The 20,651-nt window shown below is 36.5% G+C and overlaps 1 protein-coding gene across 1 annotated transcript; it reads left to right on the plus strand.

The window, feature by feature from the left end:
• Window positions 1-689: 689 nt before the first annotated feature.
• LOC307132662 (LIM domain transcription factor LMO4-B) lies at window positions 690-14,182 on the plus strand. The gene is made up of 5 exons (XM_079827125.1): window positions 690-986; window positions 2,131-2,353; window positions 5,625-5,721; window positions 11,529-11,678; window positions 13,169-14,182. The coding sequence occupies exons 2-5, from the start codon at window positions 2,139-2,141 to the stop codon at window positions 13,175-13,177; spliced, it is 471 nt and encodes a 156-aa protein (XP_079683251.1). The 5' UTR covers window positions 690-986; window positions 2,131-2,138; the 3' UTR covers window positions 13,178-14,182.
• Window positions 14,183-20,651: the final 6,469 nt, after the last annotated feature.

Here is a 20,651-nt window from a genome sequence, read left to right on the forward strand (position 1 = left end):
GAGGGTGAGTAAATCATGGGGTAATTTTCATTTTTAGGTGAACTATCCCTTTAAATAAAAATCATCATTGTCAATCGTAATTGTCCAGCTCAATCCTATACCAGGGGTTTTCAAACTTTATGATGCCAATGACCCCCAAATGATGAACCTTTTATGAGGGACCCCCTTCCTAAAATCCATATTTTTATGTATGGAAAAAAACATTTACACTGTTAAATAAATAGTAGACTAAATTTGACATTATAAATACAACATATTGTTTCCAAACTTAAATTGGCTAGAATTAATGTTATCCATTTTTGCTTTGTCTTTTTACTATCCAAAATGTTCAGGGGACTCCTTAGAACCTTCTGGAGAACCCCTGGGCAGTTTGAAAACCCATGTTCTATACAGCAGTCAGATCAATAATATTGTTGAATATTAAGTGTTTTAGTGTTTACTTAATATAGTGAACATTCATTAGGGTTGTTGATAAATCCCTCGTTTATAATATCTGTTTCATTTGAGAATAAAGATCCATTTCAAGTGATAGATGGTTTTATCTTTTTGTAAAGAGTTTCAGTAGGCACGTGACAGACACATATTTATTAGCCTATGCCACGCCCCGAAATAATCAACCCTATCAAGGTGAAGTGTTCAGTTCTGTTACGTCACGCCAGCGATAAAAAAAGACCCGCGGCGGCTCCGTCGGTCGTTGAGATTCACGCGACGCGGCTCTGCTTGATGAATTCGCTCACGGAATAACGCGCGCTCTTGTTTTGGACTGCTGTCTGTCTGCCGCACGATGCAACGGAACCAGTAACTTTGGCACACGCGGTTCATTCTTCTTCTAACAAAGCGACCCTAATTAGATTGCAATGTGCTCTGCAATGTGCGCGTGAGGAGGAGGAGGAGGAGGAGGACAGTCATAAGAGCGCGAGGTCCTGAGGCGGATAACTTTACACGGATAAAGTGTGTGAGCTCACCGGGTCTGGAAGATCTTCGAGGTGAGTCGCTCTTCTTTATGTTCACATGCGCGAAACTGAGCTGATATGATATTTATTTGCACTATACATTCAAGTTGACGAAGTTGCAATGTATGAGCTGAGGATTTAACGTTAAAGATTAAAATACACTGGATTCATCAATATATGTTGTGTATTGTAACTCTTCTTGTTCCGTGTTCACTGCATTAACGTTACATATTCATGACATGTTATTTCTTACGACTTATAATGGTTATTCTAGAAAAATTTCGGCATATATATATATATATATATATATATATATATATATATATATATATATATATATATATATATATATATATATATATATATATATATATATATATATATAAAATAAAAATATTTATGTATACTTTTTTTTAAATAAATACATTTTATATAAATGTGTTTCATCTCGTTTACACTCGCTCGTCTTTTAATGGAATTTGTCTGCCCTTTTAAAGTTATATTGTTTAAGCCTGTTTACGTCTATTGCTTGATTATGGAAAATATAATGCATTTTATCCCGTGATACTGGAATTTAGATGCTTGGATATAAAATGCCTCTATTTATTTTTGTACACAATAACTTGCCATGATGCAGACAGACAAAAAGTAATATTTTTTGTCAAAAGGAAGCAACTATTTCTATTGTCTTATTTCAACTCATAATCCAAATCTAATACATTACATTTTTTTTACAAGTGATTTGAATTCCTGCTAATCCTCTCACATCTAAGTGGTTAGAAAATCTAGAAAGGCATGACTATCCACATGTATGCTCTTTATTAATGTTGATTCAGTCAGCAGTGTACTGTACAGTAAACCTGTCCTGTATCATCTTTGCGTCACTGTGTAGTTTAGCTGTACTGAAGGATTATGCTGCACATACACTTAATCGCTTGTTTATGAAGCGTCACAGCCAACAAATATTCATTCATCGGAGGTGCGAAGAAGTTAAAGAACTTCTATTTAGAAAAACCCACTGTTTTGAGTATTGTGGGGGAAACGTTCACTTTAGTGTCTATGGTGGTTCTGGCCCTGCTGTTCCCATTACATCAGTCAAAAGAATTCCTCATCAAAACAACTGATTTGCACACCATGCAGGTTGTTGGTTATAGTCTTGTGATTTGCCTCCCTCCAGCCGTAGCTATGGTGAACAGCCAGGTCGCGGGCGGCGCGTGCGTGTCCAGATCATGCGCGGGCTGTGGGGGTCGGATCGCTGACCGTTTCCTGCTCTTCTCCATGGAGCGCTACTGGCACACGCGCTGCCTCAAGTGCTCGTGCTGTCAGGCTCAGCTGGGAGAGATCGGATCCACCTGCTACAGCAAAGGAGGCATGATCCTCTGCAGGACAGACTACATCAGGTCAGACGCAACCCAACATGCACTTGGCCTGAGACGCGAGTGCTTCATTTAGACTGCATTTCTGTATGACCCCAGCTGGGATCCCAGCTCAGAGGTCATGACCTCTTCAACTACATCCAGCAATTAATCATATTGACATAATCTGATGGTCAACTTATTGGAGTAAATTTAGGAACACTTTACTTAAAGCTTTTATAATGTATTTTTTATGCATTAATTATGCCTTGTAATGTACCTTATAATGCATCATACTTGCACCCTTAGAGATTATAATGCATTAAAACGCATCACAATCAAGCAATTTCAGGTGTTACAAGGTAACTGCATTTTATAATGCATTTTAACTTTGGTTACAGTTATTTATGAAATTATATAATGCATTATAATGCACATTATGAATACCTTTTTATAATGCATTATGCATAAAGGATTTAAGACAAAGTGTTAACGTAAATCTCTTTAATTATTAACACATTTTAATCACTAAAAAAGAAGTAATGCTTTTATATATATATATATATATATATATATATATATATATATATATATATATATATATATATATATATATATATATATATATATATATATATATATATATATATATATATATATATATATATGGTAACACTTTACAATAAGGTTGTATTAGTTAACATTAGTTAAAGCATTAGTTAACATGAACTAACCATGAACAACACCTCTATTCAGCATTTGTTAACATTAGTTAATAAAAATCCAGCTGTTCATGGTTTGTTCATGTTAGTTCATAGTGCATTAACTAATGTTAACAAGATTTTAATAATGCATTAGTAAATGTTGAAATTAAAATTAACAAAGATAAATAAATGCTTTAAAAGAGCAGTTCATTATTAGTTCATGTTAACTATTGTAGTTAACTAATGAACCTTATTGTAAAGTGTGTGTGTGTGTATATATATGAACTATAAAAGTATATTGATGCAATAAATATACATTGTAATGCACCTTAAAATGCATTGTATTGTCTCATAAATGGTTGTAAATATGGACATAATCACTTGTCTATTCATTGTTACAACTTTTGAAAGTATAAAGCATTAAAACGTGTGACAAACATCCATTTTCTGATCTAACAAGAAATCTGTAAATATTATAATGCGTTTTAACTTTTGGTTACAATTATTATGAAAACATAGAATGCATTATAACATGCATTATGAATAACTTTTATAATGCATTATACATAAAGGCTTTAAGTAAAGTGTTACCAAATATATATAATATTTAGATTTAGAAGCTTTATTGTCATTGCAGTACAACGAAATTATAATGCCCATCTGATCAGTGAGAACACAAACACACATTGCAAAAGACAATGAAAACCATAAAATTTGAAGTTAAATAAATAACACTAAGTGAATAATCATCTATAAAAGTAGTCACATAACATGTTAAAAGATATATTGGTGTATTGCACCTTAAAATGTATTGCATGTTAAGAATAAAATGGACGATATTAAGTCTTGTCCCCGTTCAGAGTCCTAATGGCCCATGGATAGTAACTGTTTTTTAGTCTATTTGTCCTACTTTTAAGACTCCTGTATCTCCTCCCAGAAGGCGGGATATATATATATATATATATATATATATAATGCATGCATTCAAATAAATTATATTTAAAAAAAAAAAACATTTCCAAAGCATAGTATTTATTTATAATCATGGTTTTCTATATTTTCAACCCTGTTACTTAGATTATATGCATGTCTAAACACACAGTTTAAAACCCTGGTTTCTACGATCTTGCGTTTTTAGCAATAAACAAAACCTCAAATTTAACACAATTTAAAAAATAATAACAGTAAACATGGATATGAGTAACAGGGCTGCAAATTAAGCCTAATGCCAAAGGACACGGTAGTGTGTGTGTGTGTGTGTGTGTGTGTGTGTGTGTGTGTGTGTGTGTGTGTGTGTGTGTGTGTGTGTGTGTGTGTGTGTGTGTGTGTGTGTGTGTGTGTGTGTGTGTGTGTGTGTGTGTGTGTGTGTGTGTGTGTGTGTGTGTGTGTGTGTGTGTGTGTGTGTGTGTGTGTGTGTGTGTGTGTGTGTGTGTGTGTGTGTGTGTGTGTGTGTGTGTGTGTGTGTGTGTGTGTGTGTGTGTGAACATTTTTTTATATATATATATATAAAAAACATTTTTTTTTTGTGACATCCAGGGAGTAACTTAATTTGGACATTTTCCAAAGCATAGTATTTATTTATAATCATATTCCATCTTCTCAATTATTATTATTGAGCCCAACCATTCCACCCTGTTACTACTTTTAAATGGGTTTCTCACTTATTGCAAACCAGCATTTAGTCCTGTTCTAGCTGATCCTACGGAGTTCTAGTGTGATTTAGGTGTAATTTGCAGCCCTGTTACTCATAACCTTGTTTACATTTTACTGTTATTATTTTTTTTAAATTGTGTAAGTCTGATTAATTGTATTGTCTGTTTAAATTTGAGGTTTTGGTTATTGCTTAAAACCCAAGATCGCAGAAACCAGGGTGTTAAACTGAGTTTAGACATGAACATAATTTTAGTAACAGGGTTGAAAATATAGAAACCCACTTATAAAATAAATGGAATGAGCAGTTTTGTTTAAGCCCTTCATTTCTACTCCACTAATAGAACCTAATTTCACCGATCAAGCATAAAAATGTTTAAAAGTAATTTAATTGCTCACTAAACCATACATTCACCAGGTACCACTGCAAAATTTACAAACGGCAAAACTCATCTTGCACTCTTGAAATGCCATGCAGTTTTAACAACTAATAATGAGTGTGAAAAAAGGCTTTTAACTCTTAGAGCCGTATTTTTTTTTTCCACCTCCACAGTTAGTAGTGACCAAAAATCTTGATCATTATAACAAAGACGCAAGTCGATAATGAGACCGTTTGAGACAAGAGTCTCCACAGTCATTTGCAATTCAAAAGTTGTCTGAAGCTGTAGTTGTCATGCTATGCTGACAAGCATTTTGTTCTTGTGGTGATTTGCATTGGTCTCATTTGCATCCACCGGGTGTTGATGATTTCTGCAGATGCATTCTCTCCCGCAGAGAACATCAGAGACGCCGCGTGCTGTCGTAGATGCGTCACACACCATCATTTAACGTTAAGCCTGATGTGTCGACACTGCTGAAGTCATTGCTGCACTCCTATGTTGTTACTCAATATTACTCCTATGTTGTCTAAATTCAATTTGGAAAGGATGTTCACTGTGTTTGTTCTACCTCCTGTGTTCCAGGTTATTTGGGCACACGGGGGCTTGCAGCGCATGTGGTCAGTCCATTCCCGCCAGTGAAATGGTCATGCGGGCACAGGGCAACGTCTACCACCTCAAGGTCTGTTACGTGAAGTGTTGTAAAGGGATCGTTCACCCCCTGTCATTTACTCACATGTCTCTCCAAACCCAGAATTAATTTCTTCTGCGGAACACAAAAGATTATGTTTTGGTCCAAATGATAAAGTCATAACACTTTATTTGGTAACAATTTATTTTAGTGTCCCCATGTTACATGTAGTTACTGTAGTAATAACTACAAATTATGCATACTTGCATGCAAGTAACCCTAAACCAAACCCTAACCCTTGTTAATTATTATTACTAGGGATGCACCGAATCCAGATTTTTGGGGTTCGGCCGAATACCGAATCCACTGGTTAAGATTCGGCCGAATCCGAAACCGAATACCGAATCCTACTCCCGTCCGCAGTCCATTATCACAGTAAACACATTAATGAAGTTAACAACGTCCACAGCAGTGTAGGGATGCTATTGACCAGTTTTGGTCAAGTTTACTAAAGGAAACATTGTCGTGTATGTTCTTCTCGCCGCTATTTCATGATGGTTTATAGAAAAATTACCCCGAGTCGTCCTCTGTCGTTTCAAAGAACAACCCAACGGAGAGCAGGAGGCGCGCGCTAGGGTTGTGCCGACATCAAGATGGAGCGCCACCATCGTGATGCCACGCCCCCGTTGCGAGTCTGCGACACACACTAATCCACTTCTATAGTATTAGTTAAACTAAAAACTTAGCAGGAATTGCTCTGTAAATTAAATTGAGAATGTAACTAATGCATATGCAATTTTAAATACTGTAGTCTATGTCAGATACCCTTTATAGCCTACATTTTGAAATCATTTGAGGCTGAAACATCCATAAGCATGCGTGTTTATTTTAGCACTTCCGTCAGTGAAACAACACAGCCTATAAAACAAAAACGATTTTCAGTAAATAATGGTAACCTCAAGAATATATGAAAATTAAATATCAGTTAGAAAAATATTTGATTCATACTATTTCCCCGCAAAGATGCGTCATATAGCCTACCGCTCTGCGCTTTGAGAGGAATGGGACACTGAATATAGCCTACACCTTCTCGAATATCTTCGTATTCATATGTTCTACTGATGTTGCAAAGCAACACTTGCTGTAAAAGGTCTGAAGAGCGGATTTTATCTTCCACAGGGTCAAGACATTTAGGCAATGTGATTATTCACTGCCAGAGAAAACGAAACTAAAATCACCGGCGTGTGTGTGAAATGCGCTATTCAAATAAACCAAACTTGACGCGCCTTAACAAGTTTAATAACAAGAACAAACTGTGTTAAATAAAATTTGAAGTAAAAAGGTATTCGTCCTACAGTGTTTTTTATACTTTCCCACAGTAAAGGATGTGAATAGTTATAATAGACTTAATTATAAGCAAACGAAAGGAAGAAACGTTTATAATCCCCTGCGAATGGGTGCGACGCGAGTGAAGATTTGGGAAAAGAAACGAGATGTCCATGTCCATTGGGATAAAATGGACTAGGCCTATTGTTAAAATTCACGGAAAATCGAGTGACTATATCCAGATAGCAAAACAGAATGAAAAAGTGCTCTCTGACCATTATTTCCTTTCAGGCTAAACAAAGCTTTGTGCTTCACTCCTGTGGTTATATTCACGTGAAACAGCATTCACATACAAAACACTGGGTTAGTAAAATAACGAAGTTATTTATTTTTTTTAAGTAGAAAATAGTAGGCTATTTATGTAAAGAGATATAGCCTATTAAAATAAAAAGAGCTCAACTCTTAAGTGGAAGGAACCTATTTTTTCCCCCTCACGTGCAACCTAGCGGATGAATCATTATTTGGGTTAATAAAAATAACGAAATTATGGTTTTAAGAGAATAGTATGCTATATATGTAAAGATATATAGTATATTATCAACCTATTTACCTAATTCCGGTTCTTCAAAGCTAACGGATTCAGTGTATTTTCGTTTTGTCATCTTAATTTGGTAATTATTTAAGTAGCCTATATATATTTTATTAGGCCTAATTTTATTTATATTTTATCTGATCTATAGATCTATAGGCTGTTTGCACGGTAAAATAAAATACTTTTTGGCTGCTGTCTGTAGATTCCTTCATGCACAACTCGTATTCTCTCGGATGTTTCATATGCAAATGTTTTAACAGCGGCTGTTGTTTAGGGTCCTTGTCATCACGAGACAAATCGGCATTGCAAATTGAACGCGTAGCTCAACTTGAATCGCCTTCTTTTGACTTAAAGTATATGGCTACTGCCACGTTTTCTGTTCATGAGTTCCATTTTCACTTTCAACAGCGGCGTCATTAAGTTCGACCAGCGGGGCGCGCATAGTGCAAGCCTAGGGTTCGGGTTCGGTGGAAATAAATTCTGAGGTTCGGCAGAAACCGAACCCAGTCAAAAAGCCCAATATTCGGCCGAATCCGAACCCGAACCCTGGATTCGGTGCATCCCTAATTATTACTCAGTTTTTAAATGTATAATTACACTGTAACAAGTACACCTTAAAATAAAGGGTTACACTTTATAACAAGTGTCCTTGTTATAGTTGCATGTACGGCTAATACACAATTTATCGAAATATCGCAAATGTAAATATCGCAATATGCATATCGCAACGGCTTGTGATAACTGCATGATTTTAATACTCCAAAAGATTACAAAAAGTCCAAATTTTAGGTTGATGCAGAGAGTAGACTGGACACATGCCTGTTCCATAATGTGACCTGCTTAAGCGAAGTACTCGCGCACAAAGGAAGCCGCCTCACGGGCGGCACATGATGACGAATTCAGTTCTCTTCCGCAGCTTATATGGCCAAAAACACACTAAATTATTTCAAAATGCCTGTCTTGGAGACTGTTTTCACTTAAACGGTCAGTTATGTCTTAAGTGAATATAAAGGGTTGAGAAAGAAAGCGTGTGTAACATTATATTGGATCCATGCATTAGCTCTTAAAGTGACAGCAGCCTAATAAACATGTATCCTTCTGTGTGCTTAATTATGGCGCTTTTATTTCCACGATGTGGAAAACGCAGACAGAATCGCGGAATCCAGTCATAAGAACGGAATTTATTGTATAACACAGAATTTTTTCTAAATATTGAAAAAAAGGAGGCCAGTACACTGAAATCTTAAACTAGTGTCTATACCGCAAAACGATTATTTAAATATGAATCCTGCATGTTCTGCGTGTCTCTGTGTGAATGAATAGAATTAGGATTTGAGAAAAATAAATAAACGTATTTTATATGACCCTAAACATAATTTTTGTCAAGCTTTTAATAAATTGTTGATTAAATTGTATAAGTTTAATATCGCATTAACGAGTTATCGCATATCGCATTTTTCTTCAATATATGCAGACCTAGTTGCATGTAAGGCAGGGGTGTCCAAAGTCCGGCCCGCGGGCCTAATGCGGCCTGTGGATGAATTTCAAATGGCCTGCAGCTTGTCTATTAAAATATATTATATGTGGCCCGCCACGCATAATTTACAAATCGTGCAGTTTCATAATGTCAACACAAGTTGGCAGTAATAGATTTTAGGCTGGTAAACATTAAAATGCCAAAAGCGGAACGAAACAGTGCTACTTGTGCGTACTGCGCAGCGCGCGACTCACAAGCTCACAAATGTGTTTACTTGCTGAGTGTCTCGATCACACATGTCCACAAAACCGCCCTGTGAGAAGTGTTCGAGTTCGGTGGAGAGGTCTCCGGTACAAACTGCAAATCTCTCTGTGATTTTAAATTTCGTTAGTAAAAACAGCGCTGACTTATCAACAACACTAATGTGCAAATCAGAAGAAACACTTAGCCGATTCAGTTAGAATACTTTTCAACCAACAATTCACCATCATGGATTTACTGTGGTGACACTAATGTAGGATATCTCATTTTATTAAATTTGTATTAAAATGAGTAATTACAGACTTAAAGACATACATAAATGTGCAGTTTTGTGCATTTGTATTTATATTAAATGTGTTTATTGGCTAAATACCATAAAGCCATTCTAGATATAGAAACGATATTTTAATTGAAGAGTATGCGCTACGAACACACCATAAAACGCAGCTTCACCGCCACTAAATGTGTAACGTTATGTGTTTAATTGCACACACAAATGTGGCGACGGCGCGCTATAGCCTATATCATTTCATATTAAAGCACAAAAGAAACCCCGAGCATGCAATGTCATTTATGTCGGCAATTAAGTCATGAAGTTACCAAAAAGGTAATTAAAGCTGCCTCAAACTGTACATGTATGTATTTATGCATCACATTTAAGAACAAAAGAAAAAGAGGAAAACAATGTTGTTGTACTTTTAAGGATTAATCTACATTTAACTTAGAATTTAGTATTTGATAACTTTATTCAATTTCCGTATATTTCCGAGGTCACAGGTTTATGACATTTATTATAATGGGTTTTAGTGAAGATTGCTTTAAGCTTAGGCTACTTAAATTAAAGTTAAAGTACATTTTTACTTGGTTATTTTTTAAAGTCTAATAAATATTAAAATTGATAGCTCTCAATTATACTGTAATGTTGAATGGCTATAATTAATGGTTACATTTGAGAGAGAAAAAAGTTTCACATCAGTAGTAGTATTGGTATCAGAGATACTGGCCTTCAGTCATAAAAAGATATCATAAATATTAAAAATATACTTTTTTGTTGTTTATACATAAATTTGGAGATTGAATGTAAAGTTATTGCAATATAAATTAATATTTAAAAACTTTAATATTCAGAAAACGTGTGATTTTAATTCGTTTTTATTGACAGCAATAATGTATAATAGAAAAGTAACCGGCCCCCAGGTGTGTCCACAACAGCGAATCTGGCCCCCTTTTAAAAAAGTTTGGACACCCCTGATGTAAGGTAATACTTTATTTTACAGTTACATGAAGTTACTATAGTAATAACAGTAAAATATGTATAATTACATGCAACTAACCCTCAAACAAACCTAATCCTAACCATATAGTAAGTACATGTAGTTACTTAATAATATTACTCAGTACTTGTAATATTTGTATATACTTGTAAATGTATAATTAGCCTACAGTGTAACAAAGACACCTTCAAATAAAGTGTAACCGGGGTTGAGGGGTTAGTTCATTTAATTTGGCTGAATTTATTGTTATTATATTAACTACATGTAACGTGTAACAATGACACTGTAAAAAAAGCATTTCCCCAAACGCTAACCCTATAGTAAGTACATGTAGTAATTATTATTACTCAGAACCTAAATGTATAATTACACTGTAATACGGACACATTAAAATAGTGTAACCGTGTTGCCTAAAAGTCAATGGGGTCCAAAAATTATGTATGGACAAAAACATGAAACTTGTTTTATGTTCCGCAGTAGAAAGAAAGTCATACAGGTTTGCACGACATGATGGGTGAGTAAATGACAGAATTTCACTTTCTTTGGCGAACAATCCCTGCATTTCTAAATGGCTGATGCTCATTAGAGCTGAATTAAATGTTTTAATCATTATTTATTTTTCACATAATAGTATGGTACAATACATCTCTGGATAAAGCCTAGCTATATTACAGCTTCTCCTTCAGTGTTCTCGTCTAATAATCTTGTTCAGTCTCATTTGTTTCGAATGGAACTGACCTTGTTTGCACAGTGATTTTCTTTTTAATAAAAAAATTATTTTGAGCACTGAGCCAAGGCAGTTTGTTCAGTAAAGGCTAACCCTGACTAGCAGCTCTGCATGCTTTAATAAAACGCATGGCTAATAATTCAGCACTTAAAAGACTGCAAAAAGGGATAAATGTACTCATTCCTCTCTCATCTGTTCCAGTGCTTCTCCTGTGCAACGTGCAGAAACCAGTTGGTCCCCGGTGACCGATTCCACTACGTAAACGGCACCATATTTTGCGAACACGACCGGCCAGGAGCCGCACTCCTTAATACTCACCTGCAGAGCAACCCGGTCCTACCCGACCAGAAAGTGAGTGCCTGCTTTTATTTGACTCTTTAAGGTCAATATGGTGGTCTTTTGTCTGTAGGCCATAACAGGGCTTGACATTAACACTCGCCAACCCGCCAAATGTGTGTGTATTTCAGCAGTGGCATGTAACGCAGTCACTCCTACTAGCCACTTTGGCAGGTTGAATTTTATATATACTATCAACACTTTTCAATTGTAGTCTTTTAAAAAAGGCATCTGAAATCAACTAAGTGCAGTGTAGTATTGTCAAACATTGATTTTTCGATACATATCGATACTGAAATATTTGAAACCCTTCTAATACTCATTTTCCCGCATAATAGACACACGATACCAGCGTCTCTTTCTCTCTCTCTCTCTCTCTCTCTCTCTCTCTCTCTCTCATCTCTCCGACAGCAAGTGACACACACCCTCCTCTCACTCACACACTCGCTTCATTTGCTGCGGATGAATATTGTTTCTTTTAAATGGCTTGAATTTCGGCATGGGATTGCTCATAATTTTACTCATTCCTACAGATTTTGTTGCCAAACACTGGCACGTAAAGCGCCTCTCAGGACTAAATTCAGCTCTTTTTCGCTGCTTATTGCGCTTAAACAGTCAAATACCCAAAATCATGTCAAACTGCCGCTCTTGGCAAGTATTCACGTAAACGCAGTCAGTTCTGTTTGAAGTGAACAAAAACCGCTGAGAAATGGATCCGTGCGTCAGGTCTATCATACACCCGGCGCAATGAGACGCCAGGCGCGAAACAAGTGTTTTTTACTAGTTTCAGCCCGATGTAGTTCTCATTTTTACGTCCAGCTCCACGTTGTTTCAATAGCAAATGCACTGAAGCTCATCTGTTCACCCATGGGCGTGCTGGTCTGAAAATCAGGTGTGTTCCGGCGCATCGTTGGCGCGTTGCTATTTTGAGGAACTGAAAACGACTGCGCCATTTGACCAACACAAACTTGCTCTAAAGTTTTTTAAAGGGCGTATTAGTAATATGAGCCTACAGGCGGGTGCACAACACACGTACACTCTGCTTATTACACACACAGCAGCACAAACAAATTATTAAATATTAAAAATAAAAGGATTCCTGTCTGGTGAAGCATTTAGTCCATGTAAATAGTGAATCCGCCATGGTGTGAGCGCAACTGGCTTTTAAAGGGAATGGGAGATTGGTTTATTGCACGTTATGCCCAAAACACACGTTATGACTAGGGACAACCCTTTAGGACCATGCACCTGGCACGCCGACCGTTTTTTTTCCCGTCGTTAAACTAGCAAAAGTGGACATACCCTAAGAGTATGATCAGTAAAATAGGGCCCTAAAAGTGACAGAAGCCTAATTTTCCTAATGCCAAATTGTAGCTAGCAATTTTGGAAAACCACTAGCCATAGTGGCTGCTGAGCAAAAAAGTTAATGTCAAGCCCTGGCTATACCTATATTAAAGTGTCATAGTGGATGAACATTCAGTTTAAACAAATCTTGTGTTTTGTAGGTTTGCTGAAGGGCTCCCCATCATCTTCGCCCCTTCCTCTCTCCATTTAGTGTCCTTCTCATCCAGACACTGATGATGCACTTACAGTTTTACAGCCTACATTTACAGACTTTAGAGTTTCTCTGAGAGGGGGGACGAGCTCGGGATGAGAGCGATGGAAACGTTTCTGTGTACCTGATTTCATATCAAACTGTGGTGGGTTCTGCAGTATCTCTGATGGTGATATTGTGGCTTTCTCGCGCCCTCATAACCCCCCTCCCCGAAAACAGAAGTAACGCGTCTATTTTCTCACAGGATATCCTGTCTGTCTCGCATCGAACCTCACAGAGAAGGCTTCATCTGAAAGCAATGTACACTTCTTTTAAGTCAACATGAAACTGCGTTCACAACCTATTTTTCTTCCATGATATTCATCAAGGAAAAAAAGTTGGGCAGGAAAATGAAGAAATGCTATTACAATCTAAAATGGAGGCAGGATGAAAAGTAAGACTGGTGATGTCAGCTGAAAATAAATGTTATTTCAGAGGCAGTGTGAAAGTTATTATTTTGCTTTGTTTTCATGACACTTCCCCCTTTAAAAGGGTCAAAAAGCTCTTGTCAATTCATAGTTTTCACGTGACGTCACATTCTTATAGGAACGCCCACCTGGAGGGTGAAACCAGGCTTTCCTCCTTTGCCCGCCAGTCATTTTTACCAAGTACTAATGATATTAAAAGACCAAATTCAATATACACCTTATTGATGATGCATACTATATACAGGTGAACAGATGCAGTTTCAGAAAACCAAAGAAAAAGCCTAACCATTTGGCGGGTTGCGTTCATAATTTGGGCTCATCTGCTCGCCTACATGTGCATCCTCAAAAGCTGTATACTGAATTTGATCTTGTAATATCACTGTTTTAAGGCGCTTAAAGTGTTTTTCACGAACGCCCCGCTGTTTTTAGGGACTGAAATCCTGTAGAAGGTCCTGGATATGGATCACAAGGGCCCAAAACTTGCATTTCGTTCACATATCATTGATTTCTTCATTTTGAGGTGAAAAACTTAACAGTCCTGTGCTGCAGTTCTGTGGATGTTTTGTCCTCCAGGTCTCCAGTCACATGACTGAAACATCACCACAATGAATGGTGACGTGTGTAGCACCGATCACACAGAAGTCGCTTTCAAACCAAGCTGCTTTCTGTTGGTGAAGGCGATGAATTCGCACAGAAATCACTATTGCCATTGAAATGACTGGATTTCACAGAGCAACAAATGTGATCGCACCTCAACACCTGAAAAGTGCATTAAAGAGATAGTTCACCCAAAAATGTAAATTCTGCCATCATTTACTCAACCTTAAGTTGTTCCAAACCTGTATGAGTTTCTTTGTTCTGCTGAACACAAAAGAAGATATTTAGAAGAATGGTTGTTACAAAGCAGAGAGAGCAACCATTGACTACCATAGTATTTTTTCCCTGCTATGGTAGTCAATGGTTGCTCTTTCTGCTTGGTTACAAACATGTTCTAAATATCATCTTTTGTGTTCAGCAGAACAAAGAAACTCATACAGGTTTGGAACAACTTGAGGGTGAATAAATGATGACCGAATTTTCATTTTTGGGTGAACTATCTCTTTAACAGGGTTTCGGCAGGTCTTATAAAGTCTTAATTTGACCTTTTTGTCTTTTTGGCCTTAATGTCTTAAATTGGATCAGAAAGTTTTAAATTCAATAGCATGGCATTAAAGTAGGGCCCTATGATTTCTGTGAGGCAGAAAACGTGAACAGAATTGCAGAATCCATTCTTTAAAATGGAATTTACTGTATAATGCGTAATGTCGTGAAATTTGTCAAATTTTGGATGAATAAATCAAAAGTAGGTCAGAACACTTAAAGGACAGTTCACCAAAAAATTATCATTTACTCGCCCTAATGTCGTTTCAAACCCGTAAGAATTTCCTTCATCATATAAAGCCATCGAGTCTCTTCAGAAAATGTTGAATAATTAAAGAAAAATGAAAAAAGAATAAACTATAAAACAAAAAAAATAGGGCCCTACATTTAATTGCAAATGCAAAAATATTGTTTTTTAATTTCCAGTGCAAATTCAAAACATCCTTAAATCAAGAGACATGCTGAATGAAGAAATTAATTATTGTTTCCTGAGAAATTAAACAAAATTAAGTGAGTTTATGCTTTAAAACAAGAACAAATATCTGTATGGGTATGAAAATTACTTTTTATGAAGCCATTGGCAGATATTTGTTCTTTTTTTAATTATAAAATCACTTATACAAGATTTCTTATCTCAAACTTTAAGCTATTAAGTTATGGATCTGTTGGAAATTGTATTTTCAAACTTTGAAGTGTCAGTAATACAGCTCTTGTGCTTGGACAATTACATTTAGAGAACATATTGATGTGTTATGTTCTCTTCAATTTCCTTAAATGTTCTTTAATTGCTCTTAAAAAGGTCTTACATTTTCCACCATGAAACCTGCAGAAACCCTGATTAAGAAAATAAACTGGGTCGATTGATTTCATGTTGACTTCCATCTTTTGTAGAATTGTAAATATGTTTTTTATACCAGTACTCTCTGTAACGGTTGAATTATCTGCTCAACATGTGATGTCTATTTAAGGTGTAATTATCCAATAAATGGGAAATGCAACACAACCCAGCCGTGCTTCTTTTTACCATCCAGATTTCACTGTTCATTGTTTATTACACTTTCTGCTGTAGTTATTAGCGTCGGTCTCTGTGGTGCAGACCTGATTACCCAACGGGTTGGTATGAATGGGGCTTGAGCTCGGACCATTACAGAAGCAATTAAATGTGAGTGTGGAGTGTGTAAGTTCATTGTGAGCTTCGTATCTGTGCTGCCGTTGCACTGGGGAGGCTGAACTCTGCTCTGATCCCGTGTTTGAATTTAATAAGGCCTAATCTGCCGCCTCGTTAATTAAGAGGCAGCCGCTCCTTTCCGTTCGCTGCCTCAAAACAATCACACGCGTTAAATGTTTACCATGTCGCAATTAAAGTACACAGCACAACTTTTTCACCCCGTCTCCCTTCACACAACCTCCTGCCCTTGAGGAAGCTTCTTCAAAACTAGTGGCAAATACTCACTTTTCAGACATTTAATTGACATGCTGAAATATTTGTTTTGCAGAAATAGACTTTTTGAGTAGGTATACCCTGTCTTGCTCTGGATGGCACGTTTATAGTGTACTATTTTTGTGCGACTTTTGAGTGTTTTTCACATCACAGATTTTTTTTTAAGTAGTAGCCTATTTCTACAGGTTATTGCAGTTTAAATGACTAAGTTGAGTAGTAAACATGTAATGTTATTACACTGGCAGAATCCGTTTAATAAGTCTTCAGTGTCACATGATCCTTCAGAAATCATTGTAATATGAGTTATCAATATTTGTGCTAGGCCTACTTAATATTTTTTTATAACCTATAATGCTTTATTTAGGTTTCATTGATGAATTAAAGGTAAAAAAGAACAGCATTTATTCAAAATAGAAATCTTTTCTAAAAGAATAAATCTTTACTATCAATTTTTATAAATTTAACACATCCTTGCTGAATAAAAGTATTAATTTCTTTCAAAAAAAAAAAAGAAAGAAAAAAATTATTGACCCCAAACTTTGGAACGGTAGTGTATATTGTAACAAAATATTTATATTTAAAATATTTCTGTCAAATCAATTAATCGCGATTAATCGCATCCAAAATAGTTGACATAATATAGTTTACATAATACACGTGTGTGTACTGTGTATAATTATGTATATATAAATACACACTCATACATATACTTAACATTTTTATAAATATATATAAAATATTAATATTTATATATAATATAAATATTATATATACTACACACACCACATTCCGAATACGTACAATGTACGTAACAAGTATATACATGAAAATATTTCTTAAATATAGACATGTATGTTTGTGTGTATTTATATATACATAATAATTATACACTGACTGTACACACACATATATTATGTAAACAAACTATTTTGGATGCGATTAATCGATTTGACAGCACTCTTTTAAATAAAAGCGTCTGCCAAATGCATAAATCATCAGTGATAAAAATATTAAGCAGCACAAATGTTTTCAACATTGATAATAACTCATCATATTAGAATGATTTCTGTAGGATCATGTGACACTGAAGACTGGAGTAATGATGCTGAAATTTCAGCTTTGATCACAGAAATAAATAAAATTGTACTATATATTCACATAGAGAACAGCTTTTTTACATTGTAATATTTCACAATATTACAGTTTTTCTTCTGTATTTTTGATCAAATAAATGCAGGCTTGATGAGCAGAAGAGACTTCTTTCAAAAACATTAAAAATAATAAAGTTTATTTTACACACACACACACACACTCACACACGAACGCACACGCAGTATAGAAAATGACTAATCTGCATTATTTTTTTAAAATGTGTTTTATTTGCATTAATACATTTTAATGTCAGCAAAAAGCACCATGGAATTCACAAGGGCTGAATCTTGTAGGAAAGATGCGCCGATACGTTCTTTAAATTAGTCTGCTCCAAAATGGCACCTTAATGCGCTTAGTTTTGAAGCAAAAGTCCCCTGATGTCGGTGTAGGTGCTGATACGGCATCAATTATTTATTTCACATTCGATTGAAAAGCATCAAGCAAATTCATTAACGTATGCAAATGATCACAATTGCAATTATCTTCATATCTTGATAAGTAAGGAAATCAAAACCTCGGCACAATTTGAATCCCACCGTGCCTCAACTTACACTCTGCATTCAAACCAATCAAGCCTGATCTGCATATTCCTAATTAACCACGCATATTCACATGCCAATTAGAGGGGCTGAGGAAAAAAAAGCCTCTTAGTCAACAGGCATTATCCTCGATCAGGAAAAAGTTTGCAGGTGTATGAATTGCTATGCTGCTTCTGTCATGGAAAAAGTGTTTATCCTCTCTAATTAATCATATTAACACATGCAAATGAGTCTAATTGGCTGAGTTTCCATGCCTCACGCTGGGAAAAAGTGGGAAAGAGAAGAGCATGGATATTTTTACCAGCTAACGACCAAGAAGATTTAGGAACGCTTTGTTTTTCTTCTCACACATTCTGTAAATATCACACAGGGCCACTGTCTTCCATTCAATGCATTTTTCGAAAAGCTAAATGAATATATTTATATAACTCAAGGTGTGATGACGTTGCAGGGACTTCCAAAGAAACAAGTGAACCTTATAGCATCCTCTTTTTTACCTCCTAACTTTTAATCAAATCTGACACTACAGACGACAGGAAATGATGTGCAAACATAAAATGGCATGTACTCATATTCTCATTCCCCTTATTAGCACTATGCATAAATGTGCGAACAACACCACGGTCACATGACTTCATTGCACCACTGTTATGCTTCCGACAACTCAGCTTTTATTTAAAAACATTTCCATTTCCCTGAAAGTTTGAGCTAGAATAGTGTGATTATCAACACAATGAGGCTGTGAAAGCAACTAGTGAGTAGATGAGTTCACCTGTTCGGCTGATGCTGTTTAATGTCCCATTTAACCCCTGGAGTCCCATTTAGACACTTGTTAGCAACCGCCTTTTACAAGACGAGGAAATGACATGAGCTGCGATCAAACTCATGGCAAATGCCTTAGAGCATAGCATAATAAAGATTTGGAGCATGCTAACCACTAGGCCTCAAGAGTAGTTTTCGCTCCTGCACTCGTGAGAGTTAGTCTTACTCCAACTAAAAAATAAGGGTCACACTTTATATTAGGGGGATTTAAAGGGATAGTTCACCCAAATATGAAAATTATTCCATGATTTACTCACCCTCGAGTCATGTTGTATATGACGTTTTGAGCCAAACACAATCAGAGTTATATAAAAAAATATCCTTGCTCTTCCAAGCTTTATAACTCTCACTTTAAAGGTCCTGTTCTTCGTGATCCCATTTTTCAAACTTTAGTTAGTGTGTAATGTTGCTGTTAGAGCATAAATAATACCTGTAAAATTATAAAGCTCAAAGTTCAATGAATTTTATTGAACAGAAGTTCCCTTTCAAAGCCTACAGTGAACGGCCGGTTTGGACTACATCCCTGTACATCCTGCTTTAATGACGTCAGTAGAACAGTTTGTTGACTAACCTCCGCCCACAAGAATACGCAAAAAAGGGGGCGTGGTCTTGTTGCTCTCACACGTGGAGAAGAGGAAGTGTTGCGTTCGGTTGCGTTTGTAGAGTGAGTTTGTCGCCATGTCGTCGAGACGCTGTTATTTTCATCCCGGAGTCAAATCACCTTTCTTTGGCCTTCAGGGACGCTGTAGTTTGAGTGTATGCATCTCCCCGTTATGGTAAAAGGCGTGACCTCTCCGGGCAACGTGCGCTAAGCTGCTGTCGAATCACAACACGGGAACCGCTGGCACAATCAGAACTCGTTACGTATTTCTGAAGGAGGGACTTCATAGAACAAGGAAATCATCAAGCCGTTTTTAGGACAGTGAAAACAGCGGTATACAGATAAGTACATTGTGTGAAAAATACTGTGGTTTTTTACACGCGAAACATGAACACATTATATTGCACACTGTAAACACAATCAAAGCTTCAAAAAACCAGGAAAAACGGGACCTTTAAAAATGTGTGAACAGTGTTTTGTTTTGTCAATACGTCATGCGCCGGGTCAGAGGTCACTCTTCCACTGGAACTATACTCGAGTACTGCCATTACCTGAAGCCAGTGATTATAGCTTACAAAGTTATAAATATGGATATTTTTCTTACACAAATGCATGGCTTCGCTTCATAAGGCCTTTATTAACCCTCTGGAGTTGTGCGGATTACTTTTATGATGGATGGATGGGCTTTTTTGGGCTTTAAAATCTCTGGTACAATTCACTCACATTATAAAGCTTGCTAGTGCCAGGATATTATTTAAAGGGGTCATGAACTGCATTATTTAATTGTTTCCTGGGGTGCACTTATAATGTTAGTATGATTTTTGCATTAAAAAATGTCATAATTTAGAAATAAAAGGCATTTTTCCGACCCTGATTTTTGCCACTAATTTGAACGCTCTGTTTGAAGGGGCGTGTCTGCTGTGAGACTTCAGTGTAAACTCCCACTGCTGTGATTGGCTGCTGTGAGACTTCAGTGTAAACGCCCACTGCTGTGACTGGCTGCTGTGAGACTTCAGTGTAAACGCCCACTGCTGTGACTGGCTGATGTGAGACTTAAGTGGAAACGCCCACTGCTGTGACTGGCTGCTGTGAGACTTCAGTGTAAACGCCCACTGCTGTGACTGGCTGCTGTGAGACTTCAGTGTAAACGCCCACTGCTGTGACTGGCTGATGTGAGACTTCAGTGTAAACGCCCACTGCTGTGACTGGCTGCTGTGAGACTTCAGTGTAAATGCCCACTGCTGTGACTGGCTGATGTGAGACTTCAGTGT

The sequence above is a fragment of the Gobio gobio genome (assembly GCF_949357685.1).
Source record: "Gobio gobio genome assembly, chromosome: 10".
NCBI lineage: Eukaryota > Metazoa > Chordata > Actinopteri > Cypriniformes > Gobionidae > Gobio > Gobio gobio.